The 25,595-nt window shown below is 35.3% G+C and overlaps 1 protein-coding gene across 1 annotated transcript in view; it reads right to left on the bottom strand.

Moving 5' to 3' along the window:
- Positions 1–25,595, bottom strand: part of LOC128856666 (maternal protein pumilio) — a 212,762-nt gene that overhangs the window by 28,380 nt on the left and 158,787 nt on the right. The window contains exons 4-5 of the mRNA XM_054092012.1: positions 15,278–15,661; positions 14,324–14,540 (exon numbers count right to left, since the gene is read on the bottom strand). Of these exons, the coding sequence (XP_053947987.1) occupies positions 14,324–14,540; positions 15,278–15,661 (601 nt within the window). The remainder of the gene's footprint in view (positions 1–14,323; positions 14,541–15,277; positions 15,662–25,595) is intronic.

Genomic DNA, 25,595 nt, shown 5'->3' with positions numbered 1-25,595 from the left:
AGTTTCGCCGCAAATTTTTTTGAAGTTAACCCAGACAACTAGATAGACAGATAAGCAAAGTAATAAAAAACGCTTTCTTATAGCCCACTTCTACCACAAACCCATTACCTACGAGCTCTTTTAAGTTTCGCCAACAGCAGCAAAGATAACTCAAAGAACTGTTAGCCTCGTTTTGCGGCCGCTAAAAATTTAAATAGATCAGAAAAAGTTGGCTAGTTCTAGAAAGATTTTATGGGCAACCGATTTACTTGTCTTATTTTAAGGATTTATTGAACGACAATCCGCATATCCGTACATCCGCATATCCGTTTATTGACTGCAAAGTTCCTTTGAAACTGACTTAATTATTGTTGAAGTCATGACTGAAGGCTGTTGCAGCAACAATGTTGCCAGTATATGCTATGTTACAGTAGGGCAAACATACTTATATATGAGCATATTAAAATTACGCGGCCATTGAAATTACTGCAGATCGCTGCAGTCTTCACCAAAATGCCCGAAACAAAAAATAAAAAAATGCCATAAAGAAGTTGAAGGAAATTGCATTTTTCCAATATACTTTTTGTTGGAATGTCTGACGGAAAGCGCATTAAAATGTGTTAATTAATTAATTTACTTTTTATACTTTTTTTTGCTCTTTACTCCTTTCTTTTTCACAATTATCGCATATCCTTACATAGTTAATTGCATGCGTTGTGAGTGTGGGGATGACAGTTGGTCGATTGATTGCCAAGTCGCCATTCGCCAGTCGCCAGCCTCTGCCGCTTCGTTTCGCTGCTGCATGTATGCACTTGTTTGTTGTTGTTTGATTAAATGGTTTAATGACTGAATGGTGAGGTTGTTGTTCGGCTGAATGCGTGAGTAGCTATAGGTTTACTTTTTACTTTTTCATGGGCAAATGGATCTGCACGCACACACACACACACGAAGAGGCAGTCAGTAAATGTCTAGGTGAATGCACGCACAAGAGCTCTGGCCGAATGAGCTTCTGATGTATGACGCACGATAAAGTTACATAAAAGGTTCTTTAGATAAAGCTTAATGGCTTTACGATTAAGTATGGAAGTCGATTGGTAAAGGGTGGCTCTCAGAACAGCTTATAATCGTCAATATTGAACTCTCCTTGGAAATAAGTTAATAAAACATCTCACTGAACTAAGCTCGTTCGTTATTGCCATTATTAGGCAACTTGTGAACGCTTTCCGGTTTTTCGCAATTACCAACAACAAAAATATTATGCGAAAAAACCGAACTACGCTTTAATTGTTCCAAAAATAAAATCTCTTGGATTACTCCAAAAATTAAGGCCAGCAGAGAAGAAGATACTGAAATGATTCAACGTCATCCTTCAGACAGCTTCTGTAGAAAATACTTGAAGCAATCCTGAGTCTCAAACGTTTTCAAAGGAACCCCAAACCTCTCGTTTTGCGAGGAAATCGTCTCAGGGATTCCCTCTCTAGCCCAGATGAGCTTAGTGCAGAAGTATTCGCATGCAGTCAAGAGAGGAGGCAGGCATTCCTCGACTAATTTCGAACGCGGAAACAACGAGCCCAAGGCGTTATTTGCCTAATGGCAAGTAGATATTTACGTTCTTTACAGTAGTTACAGAAGTAAGCAATCAATCCACTGCTTCCATAATTGCGCCTACCTCCGCTTGGAAAACACTACAATGGTACGGAAGCCCAAATTTTTGGACGAGGAGCTCCTCGCAGAATACTCTTCCATCTACTCTTCCAACCCACTTTGAGCCATCCGTAAACATTTTTGCCATGCCCTGTTGTGTAGCTCTAGTATTCACTACTTCTAAAACATATACTAGGACACAAAAGATCTTCTAGGACCAAGTGTCGGTCATTGGGCACACTACAGATAGCAAAATTATTATTATTAAGGCCCCTGCACTCGGATAGCCACGCGACCATTAAATCAATGAATGAGGCTATACTAAGATCAAAGGTTACACTGGAATGCCGGGCAGCGCTAAATGATATTAGTGTCGTATTCAAGGTTAGCCTTATTTGTGTTACGTGGCATGAGACATTGAGGGAAATTGTAAAGCCGATGAGCTAGCCAGGAAAGGTAATACTCTTCAACTGCTCAGTGATGAAAGTGCCTTTGGTACTTTGGCTATGAAGAAATTAATTATTAAGACTAACATTACCCAAGAGACCAATAGGGCACGGAGAGATGATAACACATGCGTAACAGCTAGGCTACTATGCATAGAAATAAGAAAAAGACAAAGGAGCTGCTTAGTCTTTAAAGAGAGGGTATCTCGAAGGTCGTGGCTTGTATAACCGGTCATTGGCTATTTGGTAGGCATTCCTTGTGACTAGGAGTTTTTTCCCATAAATATTGGAGAAGTTGTAGAGATGAGGAAGAGAAAGAAATGGTTGACAACTACCACTTCCTTATCAATTGTCCAGCCTACGCTCTAATCAGGGCAGGTTTTCTAGGTAAATATTTTTTCAATTCTCTTACATAAATGTCTGGCGTGGGAATGGAACCAATACTGCGCTTCATAAGAGTCACAAAATGATTCCACCATGTAAAATAAATGAGGTTCCTCTAACGCACAGTGGTATTACAATAGACCTTTAAGATCTAAGTGAGTTCGTCGTACAGACAAACTAGCACCATAACCTAACTTAACTTAAGATCCCTGCACAACGCCTTCCAAAACCGCTGATATTTGATGATGAAGCCGAAGTTACTCCCGCAAATTTGCTACGATTGGCCAAAGCTTGTAATCTATCATCCTCTACAAATTTCTTCATTGAATTGCGTTCTGTTTTTGTCAGTGGAACCCTTTTAAAACTGGTTATTTTGCTTAATAGAAAAGTTAATGAACTACGAAATTTATTACGATGAAAAAGATTCCAGCTGCAATTACTGCGGTACCCATGTAAAATAATACTGGTAATTTACATTGCCCGCGTGGAAAATATATTTAAAACAAATAATCGAATTAATTGTATGAATTGGTTTTACATTACAAGACCACTCATAATAACAAAAATATGTTTGTAAAAAGCAACGAAGCAAATGCGTTTCCGAACAACAACTGAAATAAATCCATAAACCTTAACAATAAAATAAATTAAAATCGTATTTTCAGTGTTATGTTTAAGTAAGTAGTAATTAAAATTATAATTTCATTGGAATTTGGGAGAATTTAATTGAAAAAATCGCATGCGATTTATTTCTGCACTCTGCTATATATAAAATATTTACATGTCAGTGCATATTTTAACACTCGCAATATTTATTACAACAGCAGCTTTTAAATAAAGTGATGCAGCGCAGCTTTCGAAAATAATTTTAGCAAAAAAACTATATACACACATACATGCATGCTTATATATGCAAAAACATTATCGTTTTTAGCTTAGCGGCCCAGCTATTTCAGCTGCTTTAATTGCCGATGGTGCTGCTATTGTTGCTATTGTTATTGTAGCTGTGCTTGTCAATTAAGCTCATCGCTTGTTCGATTATACAGCCACAATTTTAAGTACCCAGCTTTGATGGTGTCTGGTTCTACACATTCACATTCACACGCACACTCGCACTCACACATACAACAAGTAAACTCGTACTCGCACTTGTATTTATTTCCGCTTTTCCCGCAATACAAATCCAAATTAATTAATTTTGTGCTATTTCGTAATTCAATAAGCTTATGCTAAAGTTTATTGCTGTGTGTGTGTGCGTGTGGTTTCATGCCTTCCCGCAAATTAACGTGAATTTTCTCTCTAAACATTTATGCGAAAAGTGGCAGCCAAACAGGGAAAACTTTATGAGAATTGTGGTCAGTACAAAAATACCTACTTATGTCAGTGTGTATGTGAGTGTGTGTGTGTCTGCTTCAAATATGCAACGGTAAATTGATAGCGCATTACAGTTGGTTAAAGTGCATAATACAACAATAACATTCGTGTGGCGCATGAAATATTGGCAAATTTAGGCCAAGCCTTTTCTCTGTCACTCAATGACAGCAAAATGGTTTGCATGAAAATTTTACTTTTAACAAAAGTTTTCTCTTTTTTTCTGCGACAACTAATTGTATGTGTACAAGATATATTTACGAACTCCAGAAGACAAAAGAGTAAGAATGTAACTTGAGGCTTATGAACTGACCGCTTGAAAATAGTTAAAAAAAAAAAAAACAAAAAACGAAAACCAAAATAAGTCAGATAAAGTGGTGCGTATGTTGTTGTTAGAACAATAACCATATTTTATAAAGTTTTTCGCATCAAACCTCGGCAAAACTGGGTTACAAGGAAAATACAAGGTAGCGCAAAATTAATCACCCTAATGAAAGATTTCTTATTTTTTGCAAACGCTTTATAATTTTTGCACAAATTGGATTTGATTTTAAATGCCTCCAAATATTTCCAACAATATCTTTCATGCTCACAATTCTTTCTTATGAATTAAGAGAAATTAATTCCAAACGGCAGATAGGGTAGAAAACCTGGGCTATGCGATAGATGTTAATGCATGCAAGTTTTGTTAATGCATGCAAATACTTAGTTTTTTAAAAGAAACAGCATGTAATTCTAATAATATGAATAATAAAAGGTGGCACAAAATTAATCACTCTATCCAAAGATTTCTCATTTTTGCAGATGGCGTCGCATGTCAAGCATATTTGAGACTTATGAACTAGACAACAGCTACAGTATACAAAGAGACAAGCAGTGGAGCGCCGTACAGGTCAAAATACTAATTTCCAACACTCAAAACAATTTTTTGTCTTTTAGTAAAAAATTTACTTAAAAACCAAACTGGATGGTCAATTTTGCGCCACCTGGTATATAAGTTATTAGCTACTTTATTTTGCATTTCCATCACTCAAAATCTTTTGTTGGGTTTTCTTGGTAGAAGGTTATTTAAAAACATAATTGGATGATTAATTTTGTGCCACCTTGTGTATTACTCATTAGCTGGTTCAAATTGCATTTCCATCCCGCAAAATCTGTTTTTGGGTTTTTTGGGTAAAAAGTTATTTAAAAACCAAATTGGATGATTAATTTTGCGCCACCTTATGTATACATTACTCACTAGCAGCATTATTTTGCATTTCTACCACTCAAAAAAAATTTTTTTTTGTTTTTTTTTTTTTAAGTCGTTTAAAAACAAAATTGGGTGAATAATTGTGCGCCACCTGTAGTTATTCATCAAAATATATACGCATTTAAAGTAAAAAAAAAAGTTAATAAAGTGAAATTTTTTCTAAAGTTTTGCTAAGCAAGGTATCATAAAAGTATCAAAAATCTGACTTTGTCGTCTCAAAAATTTTATTGCTCAACAAGACAAAAATAGTCCAAAAAAAATCTAAAACTAGTACATATCTCTTTTCGGGCGATCTTCATTTACTATCAATTCATCATTCAAAGCACTGATGACTTGGTATTTAAATATTATGGTTTGCGTCCTCACTGGGTTTGAGTTTTATTCAAATACGCGCAGTGAATCAGTGAAAAATCAGTGCAAATTAGTACATGACGATCGCTTAAAATTCGATTTAGGCGGCGCTACTAAGCGACGACCATATTTGGATTCAGCGAAAATTTATGATTTGTTTATATTTTGCTATTGTTATGGAATTTTCTCTAAAATTTGTCGATTTTTGTGATTTGTAGTGTTTCCTATACTCTGGCATACGGTTAGGTAGGATTTTGGTGCATAGCCGACTCACTTAACCTCCGGTTTATTCATCATGGAACCTTTTTAATATAATTTAGAGCTGTGAGGTATTCCTGAGCAACCTTTTATCTTAATATATTTATTTGATGGCCGCCTGTCTCTCCAAGAAGATATTTATCGTAGTTTTTGTTACGGCGTGTGAGTTAAGGTGCTGTTAGATGCTACAGTAGTTCGGAATAGTTCGGATATATAATTCTAGTGCTAATTCTTTTGAAACAACTCTGGTATATGATTGGAGATTATTTCACACAAAGTAGTTTATAACTAGAAAAAAGCAAACGAATAGTTGGAAGCTCTGACTGATTTGAAACTCAACATCACTTTGCTTTTTTCTAAAGATTATCTCAAACGTTAAGTTAAATAAAATAAAATTATTATTAAACAAAGCGAGATAGTCTTCAAACTTGGAACGAACAATAACTTCATTTTAGCATAAAGCTTACGCCAACCAAAACCTTTGGAACTTTCAAAATATCAACTTTTTCAAAGTACAACGCATGAAATGCATAGACTTATTGCAGGGAATTAAGGTCCACAAATAGTGGAATGCTCATATTTGCCACCTTTCAGTGCCGCCAATAGAGGAACTTACTTTTCCCATCACTTTGATGTTGTCAAACCTCAAAAAGCTGGAACCGAAGCAGCAACCTTCGGATTAACAACCAAACGCAAGCGAGCACACATTGTTGTCTATGATCGATTTATTTCCAATTTTCGGCCACCAAATTTTGCCAGCTGCTTTTGTAGCTTTGCCAGATACTTTGCTATTCTGCCGTTGCCTTTCCCCGTGGCCCGTAAATAAATTTCACTTATACATAATGCATTTTCCGAATATAATTGCAAATTGAATTTCAGCTGTAAATGTGGCATAATCAAAATTTTAGCTTAAACTTAAATGCCTGTGGCAAAAACAAATTATTTAGTTGCTGACAGGTGAAGTGTGATGGTATTTATAAGCAAACGAATCGATGCGGTTGCTGTCGCTGGCAATGGAGGTGTTAGTTAGAAGCCAATTGATGTGTATGTATGTGTGTGCTTACAGATTCCAGGAAATTGCACTTGGAAATATCTATAATTTGTAATAATAAATATAATATTTTTTCTTCACTTCTTACATAATTTTCTATATAAGTACATACAGTTGGTATTCAAAATAATAGTGAAATGCCGAACAGCCAAAACAAAAAAAGAATACCATGAATTCTGAACTTAATGAAAGAAGAAACAATTAAGCTCGCATAACTTCGGTTGAAAATGCACCGAGAATTTTGGATTTACACAAACCGCGTTTGTTATATTCAATATTTCAATTCAATTGTTTAAATCTCACTTTTGAGCGTAATCTGTGAGATAGACAAAGGTTGATGCATTCTGCGAATTTCGCTGTATCGAATTTGGTTGAATAAAAAGTCTGTCCAAAATTGTTTTCTTCTAATAAAAAATTATTTGCAAGAGGGTAGAAATATTTACGGTAACCTAAGGCGACTCAACAAACAACAACATCAAACCGTTACTGGATTCTCAGCGAATTTGAAGAAATCAGCTGATGGCAGCGGTCAGTTTACTGAGGTGATATATGAAAAAAATCAATGCAGTCAACACTCATGGTACTTCGTTGCCTTATGTGAACAACGACTGATCGGAACAGCGTAAAAATACGCGTGAAAAGAGGGAGCAAAATTTTGCTGGCAAAGCTCCCGTAACAGCTAAAATTACTCTAACAACAATAACAATGGCGAAAACACAAGCAAATCAAGTAGTATACAAAATTTAAAGTATGAGTTAAAAAAATATCGCGAATGCGAAGAAAACTTTGCTCGAAGGTCTTCAGGAGAGCATCGAGGGGGAAAATAGTAGCCAATATATGTGTATATAATTGGCGCGTACACCCTTTTTGGCTGTTTGGCTGAGGTCCTCCTCCTATTTGTGGTGTGCGTCTTGATGTTGTTACACAAATTGCAGCCAATACTCGCAATATTTTAGCGATTTTATGAGTAAATATGCGACTTATACTGGGCAGCTAACTATTTTTTCATAAACAGAGGAATTGTTTTCTTATAGACACTATTATTTTTTGACCGCAGCTGTATGTACACATCTATACTTGTGTTGACAATAATACCAGCGCGTCATATTCCAAAAATATATTTAATACTACAACAAAAACCACATACAACTAGGTAAATTTAAAACTTTGTAAAAATTAAAAAAAAATTGTGAAAAAAATATTTCATCTGAATTTTAAACATTTTAGTCAGTATTTTTAGAAAACTTCTGGGTATGCAGTTTTGCAGCCAATTTAATTTTAGTAGTTTAATATTGTGGAAGCTGAAAATGGCTAAAAACGCGCATTGATTTTTGATACAGTTTTCGTTCACGTTGTAATGCGTTTCCTTCCCCTCTTTTATATCGAAAAAATGCACAAAACCGCCAGAAAAAATACTTTCAAAAATCAACGCGATTTTTTAACTACTTCAGGGTTAAGTTTTATTATACAAAATACAAATTTATTCTACAAAATCCAATAAGCTACAAAACTGTATACACAAAAAGTTTCTTCAAATCCTGATTAAGTTAAAAATTTTGTTGAATGTTTTTAAATTTTGTACAAAGATTGAAAATTCAACTTGTATGGCTTTTGTTGAAGCAGCTTCGCTGCTATTATTGTGAGCACAAGTGTACGTGCCTACTACATACCTATGTATGTACGAATACAATCAGTTCGTCAATCAACTAGACGGGCGAGCTACGAATAACAGTCCGGACACCCACCCTCCATAACTGTTTATAGTTTTCCGACATGCAGAAAATTTAGTACAGATTTATAACACGCACGCACACACACATGCACACGCCACCAGACTAATAACATAAATTTGGTTTTAATAAAGTTGAGCTTCGAATCATATAAATATCCAAGTGCATGTATGTATGTGTGTATAACAAAGTAGCCCGCTAGTAAAAGGAAACAGTTGCTAAAAGCTCAAGTGAAGTCCTTAGCACAGAATAGAGGGGGGCGATAGGTTACGCGCATGACCGACTCATTTGCGGGTTTTAAATATTTTTATTATTTTAAATATATTTTATATTATTTCCTATTTTATATTATTTCTTAATTCATATCTTATCTAAAAAAACAAAAAAGGGGAAAAAAATTCTAGGCCGCTACAACCGCTTCAAATATTTGAAACGAATTTCGCCAGAAGACAGAACAAATATTCCGAAATATTAAATAATTATCGCCGTTAAAGTAAATGTTTTTTTTTGTTAGAACATAAAAAGCACGATACTCGTCGTCCGCTTTCAAAAATGCAACTTTCGCCTTTCTTACCCTCACCACCTTCCACCAACTCACTTATTTTCTTTTTTCTGGAGCGCTCGAGCGAACAACTTTCCTAATGGGATATGCAGATATTTGTTCGTATTTATATTGCTAACGGTATCGGTCATAAAGTTACTTATTGCTACTTGTTTGTCGGTATTTGTACATATTATTGCAACTATTCGTTGTTGTTGCTTTTACAACGTTTGCGTGCAAGCATGCAATAACCAATAGTAATGTATTTTTAATTTTAAAACATAAACTACTAATAATACCTGCATACCAGCGGCAAGGGAGTTACCTATTTGGGTATGGATTAGTGAATGGTTGGATGGATTGGAAGGGTGGACGGACAACAGAGTAGAGTGAAAGCGATTTGAATTAAATTACTATACAACTGAAGCTGAAAGTTCTGTGTGTCTATGAGTGAGCAAAATTAGTTTGGTTGTAATGTAAACATAAATGCATGCAATGGTGTGCAAAACAGAAGCAGTGTAGTGCTGCGAGTGCAAGATTGTTGTGAAATTACTACTCCAAACCAAGTAATAAAGATGTAATCAGTTATATTACTCGCTATAATTGAAGGAGCGGTTTCTTTTCATTTTGGTTAACTTCCATTTTAAGACTTGTCGATAGACAAAGTCGGAGCGAAAAAAAATAAAAAAAACAACGCGATTTTTAAGCCACTCGCAACTTGCACTTTATTGTACTAAAATGCAATGAGCTATAAAACTATTTACATACGCGAAATTTTGTAAATATTTTAGATGGAAATTGTTTTTTAATGTTTTTTATTTGTTTTTATTTTATTTATTTATTTTTATTTGTTTTTATTTGTTTTTATTTTTTCTATTTCTTTTTTTAATTTTTTTAATATATATGTTTTTATTTGCTTTTATTTTTTGTTTTATTTGATTTTATTTGTTTTTATTTATTTTTTATGTGTATTTATTTTATATTATTATTTGTTTTTTGTGCCCAACTGTTCCAACTTGAATTTCTAAAAATGAGTTTTATTAGCAATCCAAATACAAACAAAAAACTCTTTTTTTGTAGATACAAAATTTAAAACTAAAAACAAAAATAATAATTTCTAATGAAAAAAATATCAGCTCAGAAAATAATCCAAGAAAATAACACCGGAAAAATTAGTTTTATTTTTCATCTAAAAATACACGGTTATATTTCTTGAAGGTAAAGTGGACTGATGTGAGTTTGAGAAAAAATATATTAAAATTTTTATTTCTGAGAGAAAAAATAAAGCTCCAAAAATTAAATTTTTATAGACCCAAGAAATAAAATAAAATAAAAATATAGTATAGCTCGAAAACTCTTTTTTAAATAAAAATGAGTTTAACTCATGAGTTCAACTCGAAAAATGAGTTTAATATTAGACCTCGAAATATACATAGGTGCGCAACTAAATTCTCGCTGTTTGTCAATAGATGCCGCCAGCAGTGTGTGCTAGTCGATTCTAACATAACCTAAACGTCATAAACCAAGCTTAGACATATGGTAAACAAACTGCTTCGACACATTAGTGATTTTGTTTTGGTTTTGTGAAAATGTTTGATTTTGTGTCGAATAATCGCCATTTGCGGGAAGTGTTGATTTTCCTCTTTTCGAAAAAAACGGTGGCTGAAGCGCATCGAGAGCTACAAGAAGTTTATGGATATGCTGCTTTAAGTGAAACAACGTGCCAAGATTGGTTCCGTCGCTTCAAGGACGGTGATTTTAATGTTGACGACCGTCCGCGTGAAGGAAGACCAAAACCCTTGAAGACGCATTGCTCAATGAGGATCCGTGTCAAACGCAAGAAGAACTTGCTTCAGTATTAGAAGGTACCCGCCAATCCATTTCCAAGCGATTGCATGCTTCAGGAATGATTCAGAAACAGGGGATTTGACTTGAATTAAAACCAAGGGATGTTGAACGTCTTTTTTTCGCCTGTGAAAAACTGCTCCAGCGTCAAAAAAGGAAGGGAGGAAAGATTTTCTTCATCTCATCGTGACGGGTGATGAAAAATGGAAAAATGGATTCCTTACAGCAATCCAAAGAAAAGAAAGTCATGAGGACTGCACGGTCATGCATCTACGTCGTCGCCTCGGCTGAATATTCACGCAGCGAAGGTTATGCTATATATTATATAATATTTTGTGGAACCAAGTTGGTGTTATTTATTATGAACTGTTAAAGCCAAGCAAAACCATCGCTGGGGATCGGTATCGACTTCAATTGATGCGATTGAGCCGAGCACTGCGCGAGAATCGGCTGCAATACGAGGAGAGGAATGAAGAAGTGATTCTACAGCAAACCCGTTAAAACCTACCTGCAAACATTGAGATGGGAAATTCTACCCCACCCGCCGTATTCTTCAGATATTGCGCCGTCCTATTATCACCTGTTCCGATCGATGGCACATGGTCTAGCTGACCAGCAGTTCCATTCATATTAAGACATCAAAAAATGGCTTGATCCGTGGATAGCCTCAAAAGATGAACAGTTTTACCGCGACGGTATACGAGATCCCCCAGAAAGATGGGAAAAAGTAGTAGCCAGCGATGGGCAATATCAATGATTCACTTGTAACCATTTTTTAGAATAAAGTTGTATTTTCATCAAAAACAAACACAGCGAGAACTTAGTTGCGCACCTAATAACTCGAGACACGATAATATTTTCTGAAAGTGAAGTGAAGTAAGGTGAGTTTAGGTGAAGTGTAGCGTTCTCAGTTTTCCGATCTGACAAAAAAAAACTTAAAACTCAAAACCTAATTTTTTTACTGAGAGAAAAAATAACGTTTAGGAAATGAGTTTTATTGACGATCCAATAATAAAACTTAAAAATATTCTTCTTTGTTTTTTGTTTTATTTTAATTTTTTTTTTTCTCAGAAAAATTCTAAGACTAACAAATTATTATATTTTTTTTCGATAAAAGAAAACTTAAAACCAAAAGAATTATGATTACTTCGGATCAAAAAATATCAACTCACATAATTATTATTTCAGAGCAACGAAATAATATGAATACGGCCCCTGATATTGATCCTAATTAACGAACATTCTCATTTACAGGATAATAACAGAGAAACTCTTTTTGCTGAGGAGGGACACCGTATTGAACTGGATGGGCATACTCGGGCGTTTAAAAAGTGCATATCCGCTTGTGACGAATGAAGCTGAAAGCTATTCTGAAGGCTTTTCTCAAAAAGAAATGACTGCTTAAATTATTTTGTGTGAGGAGTCAAGTGCAACTATACCTGGAAAGATTTGCGTGATTTTCTGATTTTCAAACAAAAAAGCGACTGACTGAATGAATTGTAAAAAATGAATCTGATCTATTTGTCTCTTTTGCAAAGAATTGTCTAAAATTTATGGAAATGAATTGTGTTTTCTTTTGTTACTTTTCATATTTTTTAATTGTAATTTTCTTATATTAATTATATTCTTCTTCAGACTTTTTTTCTATGTTAGAGGTACATCCCAGTGTATGCTTCAAAGTAGGCAGCATTGTTTCGCTGAAAAATGCATGAATGCTCTTAGGTTTAATACCCTTAACAGAGACCTCACATGTCACAGCTTATTTTCACTCGTTTAGCATTGCATTTATTTTCTTTGTCTCTGTAAACATTTGTCGGTAAATAGAGTTACATACATACACACACACGCATTCAAAAACAAATTGCCTCTCTAAATTATGCCAAAATTTACTGTGAATTAATGGAAATAAATTTAGCATTAGCTGACAATTTAGTCGGTTTGCTTTGCTTAAAACTTTCAAATATTTTGGAAAAGGCTGTACTTGACATACAGAGTAATGTCATATAGAATTTTAACTATAAATAAAACCAATAATAACCTGGCAAAGACATAAATAAATTATTTAGTACTTGACTGGCAAATTTTCAAATTGCGCTGGGTTGATAGGCCGTAATTGAGGCTAAATGAAAAATGAAATTAAATGTGGGTTATGAAATATTTACTACAAAAGCACTTACGTATAACTAATATTACATTAAGGTTATGGGATGATAAATGCATTTTGTTTTTAAATATTTACAGACAAATACACAAAATTTTCTATGACCTAAAATTAAAATTCAATTTTGGAGTGACGTCATTGAATGAATGATTGGTTGAAAATGAATTCAATTTTGGGATTATTTTATTTGAGTACTCAAAATTAGGGCGCCTATAGCCATATGTGTATGTAAACCAACTAGAATTCAAGTGCGTGTCAGTGATTTTGACATAAGGGTCTTCCCTTTACTTCTTTCATACACCCACACAGTTGGCGCTTATATCCTTTCTGGGAGTTTGGCCCAGCTCCTCCTCTTCTTTGTGCCGTGCGTCTTAATGTTGTTCCACAAATGGTGGAACCTACAGTTTTAAGCCAAGTCCGAACTGCAGATATTTTTCTTGAGGAACGAAGCTGTTGAACCGATTTCGATGGACAGGGAGAAAGCGAGAGAGTGACTTTTTAAAGAAAATGAAATTAAATCTATGCCATTTTTAACCCGCTATGCAGTGAACTTTTTGAAACAGAATTTATAGGTAAGGTTGGTATACATTTTTTTGTCGCACTTGATTAGTAAAGGGTGATTCAAGAGTGATGTAGATCTTTGACAGCAATTATTTGTGGTTCTTTTTTTATTGATGGTATTTAGGTTGGAGCAACGCCCCGGTTGTTGAAGAAAGGCACACCCAGTGATCCTAATCGTCTAGCTATCAAACTCGGACATCTACAGAGAAAATGCTTAACAGTCTTGTTCTGTGAAAAGCCCCCACAGCTTCTGTAATGCGCGTCAAATTGTAAACCCACATTTGACACGTGTATGCCCAACGTCTAATGAGCGGTAAATACAGCTACGAGTTTGGAAATTGAATGGCGTGGTGTCCTCAAGACTTTCTGAGTTTCTAGTCTAGAATTTGAGAAATGTCATGCCAGATAATGAAATTTTTACACATATTCTGCGCCTTAGTGCCAACGCTGTGGGGTTTGATATATAATAATAAAAAAAAAAAAAAAATAATTAAAAAAAAAATAAATAAATAAAAAAAAAATAGATAAATAAAAAAATATAAAAAAATATAAAATATTAAAAATAAAAGAATGAGAAAAAAATACCCTTATATAACATGTTCATGTATATTAAAAAAGCATTAATATTAATTAGTTATCTATACATTATATACAAATTCGAATGCAAATAAAATAATAGAAATTTGTGCGAATATTCATTGATACGCATTTTGAGTTGTTTAGTTGAAATTTCATAAATTTTCGCTTACCTCCAACACTTGAACCATTCTGTTGTGAGTATAAATTCTGCTGAGCCGTCTGTGGCTGCGGCGGATATAGTTGTGGTGGACCCTGTGGCGGCGGTGGGCCAGCACGTGTGGCTCCTGGCGGTACCAACACCGGTGCTGGGCTTACAAGGCGCATTGGTGTACCTGTGCGTGGTCCCATCACCAGTGAGCCGCTTTGATCGAAAAATGCCGGTATGACCTGTGCGTGCGCGCGTTGATTGAAAGGCCGACATATATAGACAGACGAATGAATAATTGCATAATTGTTTTTTTGTTTTTGTTTTTTGTGTTTTTTGTTTTTATACAAGCGGCATTGATGAGACGATATTGGTTTGGTGGTTGGTTGTGCATTCATTGAGTTATGCAAATTGTTTTTGGTATAATTTTTTACAAGGTTAGAAGAGAATTATTTTCATTTGGTTTGGTTTGGTTTTTGTTGTTGTTTATGAAGGTTATGCGTTTATAGAAAATAGAAGAAAAAACTCGTTAAATTAAAGTCATATTATGTACAAATTTATTATGCAATGCTGCGTAAAATGTTTTGCATTTATTTTCGTATTATTTGCAGTAGCATTGGTTAAAAAAAATATATACCATATAAATAAATAACAACATTAGTGTTGGTAAATGCTGATTGGTTGGATTCTTGTGAAATTTTACATGAATACGTACGTTCGATTTTTTTTTTTCTTTTTTCTTTTTACAAAATAATTATGTGCAATTTGGTATGATTTTCCGTTTTCTCGTATTCTTTACAAGCGACTTTACAATAACAAATGTACATTGTAAAATTACACAAATTTATATATTAGTGCGTTCGTAAATTACAGCTTTAAAAATACAATTTTACAATTACGCTGCACATTTTTATCCTAATTAATTTTATGTTTTTTTTTTGCGCCTATACATATGCAATTTGAGCACTTGGTCACTCACCTGATACGATTGATTCTCAGCGCCCTGCTGCGATGGCGTCAACGGCCGCCGCGGTTGTGTGCCCTGTTGTGGTATCAGATTGCTGGGGTACATGCCCCATTGCACACCATAATACTGTGGCATTTGTGCTGCAATTAGACCCATATAGGGTGCTGCGTCCTGTCCTGGATTGATGACGTAGGGTGCTGCCTGTTGCGCTGCGTATGCGGCATTCTGTTGTGCGGCCAAGAATTGCTGTGAGGCGGCCATTTGTGCCATCTGTTGTGGCTGCATTGTGCCATTCGGAGCGCCAGGTGGCGCAGCCGATGTGGCAGCTGCTGCAGCAGCGGCGGCGGCCGCAGCATTTGTGGCAGCGAGTCCGGGATTCTGTGAGCGGAAAAGTTGCTGCGTGAGAGAAAGAAATAAAAGAAAAATTAGTATAAATTTCCTAAGTTTATTTAGAAATAAAAATATGTTATAGACTTTGCAACGGTGGGGCAATTTATGTATTCTATGACAGCAATGTTGTAAGCACGCGCTCAAAATTGTAAGCAATAAGTAACTATTATAAGCGGAACTATTTTTGGAAGAATCTAAACAGGGATTACCACCTTTTTCCTGAAAAAAAGTTTTATATATCTCCTTAAGGTTTGTGGATTACTGAAATTGCGGCAATTCAAAGCATCTACGCCCATGATATTAAGAAAATATCAGTAATTTGCGAGATATCTTATTTTATTCAAAGAAAATTTTTAATAGTTATTTTTTTTTAGTAAGCACTTAATTTTAATTATAAGCGCTTAGCTTATATGATGACTTAGATGCTTAGTAGTTACTTGGTACATGGGCTTACAAAATTTTATTTACAAATCTCTTTTTTAATTGATATAATTTGGAGACCAGCGAACTACTTGAAAAAACGGTTAAATACACAAATTTGATTTAAGTCTCATAATATAATAGGACTATGAATAAGTTCGTGCGGTTTTTTTTCGAAATTTGAAACTTTATTGACGTAAAATGGTTACAAATTTAATATTCAAAATATTGTCCATCGCTTACTACTACTTTTTCCCATCTTTCTGGCAATTCACGGATTCCCTTTGTGAAAAATTCGGTCGGTTTTGCCGCAATCCACGAATCGATCCATTTTTTGACTTCATCGTAATTACGGAAGTGCTGGTCAGCCAGGCCATGTTGCATCGATCGGAAGAGATAGTAATCGGATGGCGCAAGGTCTGGACTATACGGCGGGTGGGGTAGGACATCCCATTTGAGCGTTTCTAAGTATGTTTTGACCACTTGTGCAACATGTGGCCGAGCATTGTCATGTTGCAAAATAACTTTGTCGTGTCTATCGGCGTATTGCGGCCGTTTTTCTCGCAGTGCTCGGCTCAAACGCATCAATTGTCGTCGGTAGACATCCCCCGTAATCGTTTCATTCGGTTTCAGTAGCTCATAATACACAACACCCAGCTGGTCCCACCAGATACACAGCATAACCTTCAGGCCATGAATATTCTGCGCCGACGTCGATGTTGAAGCATGGCCAGGGTATCCATACGTTGCCCGACGTTTTGGATTGTCGTAATGGACCCACTTTTCATCGCCAGTCACAATTCGATGCAAAAAACCCTTTCTTTTGTGCCGTTGAAGCAGTTGTTCGCATGCCATAAAACGGCGTTCAACGTCTCTTGGCTTCAATTCATACGGCACCCAATGGCCTACCTTTCGGATCATTCCCATGGCTTTTAAACGTTTGGAAATGGTTGATTGATCAACTCCCAAAGTTTTTGCAACCTCTTCTTGCGTTTGAGCCGGATCTTGATCGAGCAATTCCTCCAATTCGGTATCCATGAACTTTGGCGGCGCACCCTCGCGTTTTTCGTCTTCCAAGCCAAAATCACCACTTTTAAAGCGTGCAAACCACTTCTGGCACGTTCGCTCAGATAGAGCATGCTCACCATAAACTTCCACCAAGATACGATGACTTTCGGCTGCTTTTTTCTTCATATTAAAACAATGAAGAAGAATTCCCCGCAAAAACACATTATTTGGCACGAAATTCGACATTTTCAAGTGTGGTAAAAATATTGTTGTTTACGCTTCAAGTAAAAAACTTATACTGACGTTTGTGCCTTACGACAGTAGCTCTCCAATGAATGTTTGGAAATGTGGATCGATGGAATAATAATCAAGTTACGCCATCTGTTGTAAAACCGTAACGAACTTATTCATAGTCCTATTAAAACCGCCGTAGCCGAATGGCTGATATGTGATTAACATTCGGTAATGCCTGGGTTCGAAACACTCCGCATGAGACATCAAGTGATTTTTTTTGTCGGGACAACTATCAAGTACAGCATTCAGAAAATATTAAGTTTACATTTACTGCACCTGTGTTCCCTTTTTAACTTTCTTTAAATCTACCCGACCTCCGAAGAAATCTGAGTAGATCTTGTGGTACCAAGGGGCCACGGTTATCGCTTCTTAACACAACAGTGCCAAAGGCCTCAAGCCTGGTTCGAGCGAAGGCCGGGCAGATGCACAGAAAAATGGTTCGCCATCTCATCCTCTTCTCCACATGCTGGGCAAAGTGCACTGTCTGCGATGCCTACCTTTTCCATGTGCTTCGCCTATAGAAAGTGACCCGTCATCAGTCTAACCAGCTACGTACAGGCTCTTTTGCTTAATGACAGGAGGATCTGCGACAGTCGGTCGACAGTTGTCCATCTGCAGCCTCTTTCACCCTGCCAAGTTCGCTTGTGGGTTGAAGTAACCTGTTTGTTAGCTGTGGCTTTGATGGCTACAGAAGGGAGTGGCAGAACGGACTCCGGGCCAAGGAAGTTGGCCTCAGAACCCATCCTAGCTAAAGAGTCAATCGGTCCTGGAGCCATTCGTGAAAATGCGAAAACAGTGTTTGCCGGGCACATTTTCAGCGCCAACTGCCGTTTGGAGGCGGCATAAAACTGTAGATTCATCCATTTGCGAAAAGACAATAAGACGCACACCACAAATCAAAGGAGGATCTTGGCCAAACACACAAGAAGGGTGTAAGCGTCTAATTTAATATAATTTAAACTATTTTAATGGATTCTCCAAGCATTGAGTTCTCGTAATTTTATTTTCAATATAATTATTTAAAAAAAATAAACTCAAATAGTTACATATCGATTGCAGCACCAAAAAAATTAATGCCTTTGCCACCGCATGAAGAGTAAATAAAAAAAAGTATTAGAAAATGTGTTTTTGTTTTTGTTTGGCCCAACACAGCACGTATATTAACAAAAATTTATTTCCACACCGCAGAGGCATAACTGAATAAGTAAACGAATGCACGCATCAGTGCGCTCGTAAGACAAACATGCAATTTTTTACAACTACTACCAACCACATGCCAGTATGCATGAACAACTTTGGCACACAGCCCCATTTTTCAATCTCCTTGTCTCACAAGAAATCGCTGGTACCATTTGCAAAAGTAATAAAAAAAATGTGCAGTATGGAATTTCCAATGAAACGCGAAAAAATTACTGTGAATTATTGATAATTACAAAACAGAAACCAAGACTAAAATATTAACAACGAAAAAGCAGTCATCAGAAATGTAAGCAATCCCTTCCAGCGCTACATATACACAAAGAGACACACACAGGCGTATGCATGTGGATAAGTGCGCACGCAAACGACAACAATCGACACTCGAACGCCACTGTGGTAAGCAACACACTCGCAGGTGCAGGCGCACGCACACAAACACAAGAACCTCAACATTCAAGGTTTTCACATTACTGGGTTGCTGTTGGTGTTGGCGCTGTAATCACTGGGGTGGAATTATTCAAAATGAATGGAGCATAAAATAACAATCAAAACCAAAAGTGAAATTGAGCGCGGAAACAAATTCAACTGGGGTGTAGTATATTAAAAAGAAATCGAAAGTAGCAGAGCAGAGCACTTCAGAAAATTATACAATTTGACGCCACCAAGAATGCTTGCGCGCGCGCGAATATAATAACCATAATAATTTATTAACAAGAGCCAACAAGAAGCAATAAACCACAATAAAACAAAACAAATTGCAAAGCAATATTACGAATCAATTGTTTAGGGGCGTTCAGCGAGACTTGGTGGGAAGAAATATTACCCATTGCCATTGGTTATAATGCTGTAATTATGTATGTAAGCCCTCAAGGGTAAGTGTAAAAAATATTAAGTTTTGTATGTGACTTTCAATATTTATAGTTGGCAGGGGTCGCATTTTAGTTTGAGATGCCAAAATTGGATTCCAATTCAATTAGGGAGCATAGGAAATATTAAGTATTATTTAGAGCCTTGAAATATAATTCAAGTGAAGAAATGTTTGTAAGCACTTGGCTGAAAATGCAAGCATGAGCTTAAGGCATTTCAGTATGCTAGCGGGATCAGTTTAAAAGAAGCGCTTACAAGAAATTTTTTAGATATTGTTTTAGAAAGCAAAAGTTAGTAGAAAGATTTTGTGATAATTTTTAGAAAAAGTTTAAAAGGAAGTTCAAAAATAGTGCTTATAAGAACAGAATGTTTAAGAAAAAAAGTTTAAGAAAAGATATTTTACAAGAAAAAATATTTTAGAAAAAAAATCTTACAATTTTTAGAAAAAAAATATTTTTTTGTAGTAAACAATTCTATTTTTGTAAACAAATTTTTTTTTCTTCAAAAATTTTTTTTTCTACACATTTTTTCTTGTAAGCACTATTTTTAAACGTATCCCGCTAGTACTCGTAGAAAAAAATTTGTTTCTACAAAAAAATTTTGAGCAAAAAAAAATTATAGACTTGTTGTGAAAACTTTGAAAATTAAAATTCTTAAGTCTATTGTGTAAAATTAGAAAACTAAACTTTTTTTACATAAAAAAATTGTTTAAACCTATTCTGTAAAATTAGAAGTAGTTATAGATTTTTTCCATTTAAGAACGTAATTTATTTTCCCAGTTATAAGTAGATTTGGGATTCACTGGCTGTAGTACTCACCCTAAGATTTTTCATAGCTACTAATTCTATCGTAAGATTTTTCATAGCTACTAATATTTATTGTGAAAAAATTTGTAAGCAACAGCTGAATTCAAATTTATGCATATTCAGGCGTCATAAGTTATTTAAGTTTAAAAGAAATGCTTCTAAACCTGTGATTTCTATACAAATTTATACACAAAGTTTCTGAAACCCAATAATTCAGTCAAAATATTGCATACACTGCCCAAATAGAGGCATACGGCTTCTACTGAATCTCTTTCAGTCACTCGAGAATTTTCCAATAGAATATCCGCTATTTTTTCATCGATTTCTGATTTAGATTTTTCTCAGAAAAAAATGTCTAAGTACTTAAATTTAATTGCAAGCAAGAATTGAAGTCATATTTAAATTTACAAAAAGAAAATGGTGAAAAAGATTTTCTCAAACCTTTTTATGTGAATAAACTTAACCAGAGAAAACCACTTAATTATCAAATAAAAAAAAACATTATATTAAGGTTACCAAATTTTCCCTGGCAAAAAACTTGTAAGCGCTTAAATTGAATTGTAAGCAACAACTTCATGCCACTCAATGCGTGTTCAGGCACTATAAAACATTTGAGCTTACAAAATATTCATTGGTGTAAAACTTTCAGAGTTCGATTTATTTCCATTTTGTATTTGAATTGCCTACTCTAAACCCAAAGATGTTTATTTATTTAGGATAAATATTTTCATTATTTTGTGCTTGAGTTTGGGGATATGAGTTTGGCCAAAATGTTACTTAAAAAATGTTCCGTTTATTTCACTGTGAATAAGCAAAAGCCACATAAGAGACCAAGAATTATATGAACTTGGCAAAGTCAAATAAGAGAAAATCATAGTGAAAAAGGCTGAAGGCCATTAGGTTATGAAATGCAGAAGGTCTACAAAATTATAATTGAATTGCTATTTCATTACTAATGATTAGCAAATGTTGCCAGCGAAGAAAAATACAGATAGGCACGTAATTGATGAAAGCTTCAAGCAAACAAAGTAAGCGCTTACATGGAGAAGACAAATCTCGGAGCAAAATGGAAATTAAGAAGAGAAATCCACTACTCAAATTGCTGACGTTGCTGGCTAGCAGAGGTCATTTAGCTACATTTCAGCAACAGATGTCATAAAAGTCATGACCCAAATACAACCTTAAGCCAGGCGAAATAAAAAAATGGTAGTTTCTCTTGTTGATAAATGACTGCAGCAGTAAGCAGAATGTATGCTAAAATGAAAGGAAGCAGCAAGAAAAGAAAAAAAACCAAATGAACAAAAAGAAAATGGATTTTCGTGCACACACAAAATACTTGAAGAAATTGCGAATTCAGTATACATAGCAGTTGGAATTAAGTAAAAAATGTTCAATGCTGAGAATTTGAACGGAATTGTGAAGGAAATAAAACGGAAAATATTTGCGTATTTTATACTATGCAGACAATGTTACGCTTTCAGGACAGCGAAGTAGCTGGATTAGTTGGATTTTGTGTAAAGCGCGCATTTGCTTTCAACGAACAAGCAAAGATAAGAATGTGAGTAGTTACATTAATATACATACACATATATGTATGTGAGCATTTACATATAATACTATGAACAAACTTGTATGCAAGCGAAGATATGAGCCTTTGAGTGCCATGTCAATGCAAGTTGCAATCACTTGACATTGCGCGTGAATTGACATTGCGTGCGTTGAGTTTATCTCATCAAAGTGTTTGGCAAACTTGGCAATTTATAGTGCACATATGTATGTATGTATGCATTGGTATACATATGTATGTGAGTAATAAAAAGCCCGCGCACTAGTGAAAAATTAAACAAAAAAATTTATCAAAAAGCAAAATTTTCAAGAAAAAAAAATTAAATAAAAATAAAAATACAAATTAAAAAATTAAAACAATTCACGAAAAATATTTATTTAAAAAATACTTATTTAAAAAACATTTTTGTCAAAAAAAAATTCCTAAAAAATATTTTACATGTTTTTTAATTCAAATTCAAAAAAAAAAATATTTTGTTTAAATAAAAAACTAAATTTTTCAAAAACAAGTTTAAATACAAAAATTCAAACTAAAACCACAAAACAATAAAATATTAAAACAAAAAAATTAAAAAAAAAAAATTAATTGGGAAACAAAATTTTTCAATAAACATTTAAAATATAAAAAATTATATAAAATAAAATTTGAATAAAATTAAAATACACACACATATAGACATTAAAACACGCAAACTTACAGCTTAAAAGTTTACAACATGCATTAACACCTACTTGTTTTAAGATGACGCACTATTATCCTAATCAAAATTAAATGTACAAAAGGTTTGAAATGAATACAGGTTCATTGCACTCGATTGAGAAATTTTGTAAGCTACTAGCCTAGAAATGCATGACACTGCCTAGTGTCAATTTAGTGAAAGGCTTCCAAAAGCAAAAAATCACATTTAAAGTTGTAAGCGGGGTGTGAATTTTGTAAGCACTAAGCGCCACCTATAGCGTAACATTTAGGCAACTAAGTTGCATGAGTGCTTACAAAATGTGCACAAAACTTTCGTAGCAGTGCAAAGATAAATCCTCATTCGATTGAGAAAATTTGTAAAGTACCAGCTTAGCAAATGCATCACACTGCCTAGTGTCAATTTACTGTAAGGCTTACAAAATAAACGCACGTTTAAAGTCGTAAGCGGGGTGTGAATTTTGTAAGCACTACGCACCGCCCGTAGCCTAACATTTAGGTGACTAAGTGGCATGAGTGCTTACAAAATGTGCACAAAGCTTACGATACAAATGGCAGTGTGAAAGCAAGTACTTCGTGTAAGTAGACACATTTACATGCACAAGTTTAAGGACATTTTAATTGCAACATTCGCGCACAAGTTTAAGTAGCTCTAAACGAGCGTAGAAAAGTGCACTTAAAGCGTAGCGGCACTCATGCGCCCACTTTGTGTAAGTTGCATTACAACAAAACAAGCAGCATTCACAAACGTTTCAACTACTGGGGTACAGGGATTGAAATTATGCATATTAAACTACTATAGCTGGTACTCGTAAATGTGTGACAGGTTACTGCTGTGGTGTAAAATGAGAAATAAGGCGAAATTTCAACTTCAAGCCGTCAAGATTGAAATGCTGCAGCAACTTTCATTTGTCATTTTCTTTGAACATTTCAATTATTATGATTGCAATACTTTGTCGACAACAAACGCAGCAATCAATTTATAAAGCGTAATAAGTGTAAAGCCAAATAATGGCAATAATTAGCCGAAGCTAAGAAAGTGAGTAAAGTCAATGTGAATTTTAATGCGAACGCAGGGGCAGCCAAGTAAGGTAGTGGTAGTTGCATGTAAGACAATTGAAGTTTGCAGCCTAAGCTCATTTGCGACTTTCAAATGCGTTAGGCAAAAATATAAATTTGATGCATAAAGAAATATGGCTTTCTTTTGAATTTTCCCACTAAAGCAGAGAAAATGTTTATAGCGAAGTCTACACGTACAGGTTGTTTGGCAGTCAGCCACTGACGGCTTGATGGACCAATCAGCTTAGCTTGGCTAGTCGGAAAAATGCCAATCATAAGCACAATAGACTGTGTCGTACCCGCCAACTGGCAGCTCCACATTCATATACACATACACACACACTTCACACAATATCAGATCGAATGGCCAGCTCCTTGCTAACAACCTGATAATGCAGGCCAACAAAGTCAACTTGATTATGACTGGAAATGTAGAGAGTTGGAATCAAGCAAGTTTAGACGCAGGTTAGTTGCAGCAGGCATACATATGGTACACATATGCCCAGATTTAATTCCATGCCTCGCAGCCTGAATGGCAACATTGTGAAGTGGCTCCTTTGTTTTTGGTTGGAAATAGTACACAAAGCAATGACATTGACAACACAATTGTCACAATTTGCAATACAATTGGCACAGTTTTGAAAACCTGAATGCAACAAAAAACTAGCAACAACAAAAAACAATTGTTGGGACTGGAGAAATCTTGCATGACATATTCCATTTCACCCATTTCCTAAGTTTAACGTTTTTGCTTTCACAGGAAACTTGACTTTTAACAGACAGTGCCACTACTCGACGAAACTTAGAGCAATAAAAAAATTGTAACAAAATAGAAAAAATATAGACACATATATAAAAAAAAAGACATAACTTCGTTATGAAAATAAGCAAATGAAGCGAACAAAGTCAACAATAATTTTCAGCTACGAAAGAAGGCAATTCAATATGGACGCGCTAAGGCAGTGACGACCACTTGCCTCATAAGCGCTAATCTTTTTCAGCGAGTATGAAAATATGGTTATTGTACGCATAATTGCAATGAAAACTTGGACGATTGTACGCATGTGGCACATGGCACACGAGCATTTATTAATTAAATTCATTGGAACTTTTACTTGTGTATTAAATTTGAAAATTTAAAAAGGGCGAGCCAAGAAGCACCGAGAGAATCGTAAGACCTAAAACACTCTATTCAAAGCTCTGGAAAGCAAAAGGGTAAATGGTGAGCGAGGAAAGGAAAGGAAAGTGACAGGGAGAAAGAGAATAAGAGGATAAAATAGAGGCAGAGGCAGAGATAGTTAGCCCTTTGAGATCCAGATTCTATGGCGAATCTGAAAATATTGAGAGAACGAATATTACTCATTCTCATGACTACGGAATACAGAATTCGTAGCCTTGCTCCAGCGGAGGCAGGACACTCACAGAGAAAATGCTCAGTATAGCACTGAGCCCCCCCTGAGCAAGACAGGCAAATCGGATTCTCAATGATGTCAATGGTGGCCATATGTTGACCCAATGGATTGTGTGCTGTAATAATACCGACCATCAATCGAGATTCTACCAAGTTTTAGAAGAAAGTTCGACTGTTTTCTGTTCGTACTTGTCACAAACCACTTTGCAGTTCTGCAGCTTTCTAGACCTGACCATCGCACTTTATGTAAATTGCATACATAATCGCTGATCCAATTTATGATTCCTGCAGAACAAGTTCTGATTATTGGCTCTGGTTCCTGCGGGTTCATTTCCTTGAACAGCGCGGTGCCCTGGAACCCATATAATTACAAACTTAGTCTGTCTTACAACAGAAAAAAGCTACTTCTTACATTCTTTAGCAATCTTTGAGGCTTGCTTTGCGTTCTCTAGAGCCTTTAGTGCAGCCTAACTATCGCTAAAGACTCCAATCTTTTTCCCGCTCCATCTCTTCTCAATTATCCATTCTGCCACTTTCAGATTGGCAAAAATTCCCGTTTGGAAAATACTTGCCATTCCTCCCATTGCGTAATGATGGGTTAAGCACCACGCG

Source organism: Anastrepha ludens, chromosome 2 (genome assembly GCF_028408465.1).
Source record: "Anastrepha ludens isolate Willacy chromosome 2, idAnaLude1.1, whole genome shotgun sequence".
In the NCBI taxonomy this organism is placed as follows: domain Eukaryota; kingdom Metazoa; phylum Arthropoda; class Insecta; order Diptera; family Tephritidae; genus Anastrepha; species Anastrepha ludens.
The sequence above is the reverse complement of the archived record's forward strand: the minus strand, read 5'-3'. Positions and strand labels throughout refer to the sequence as shown.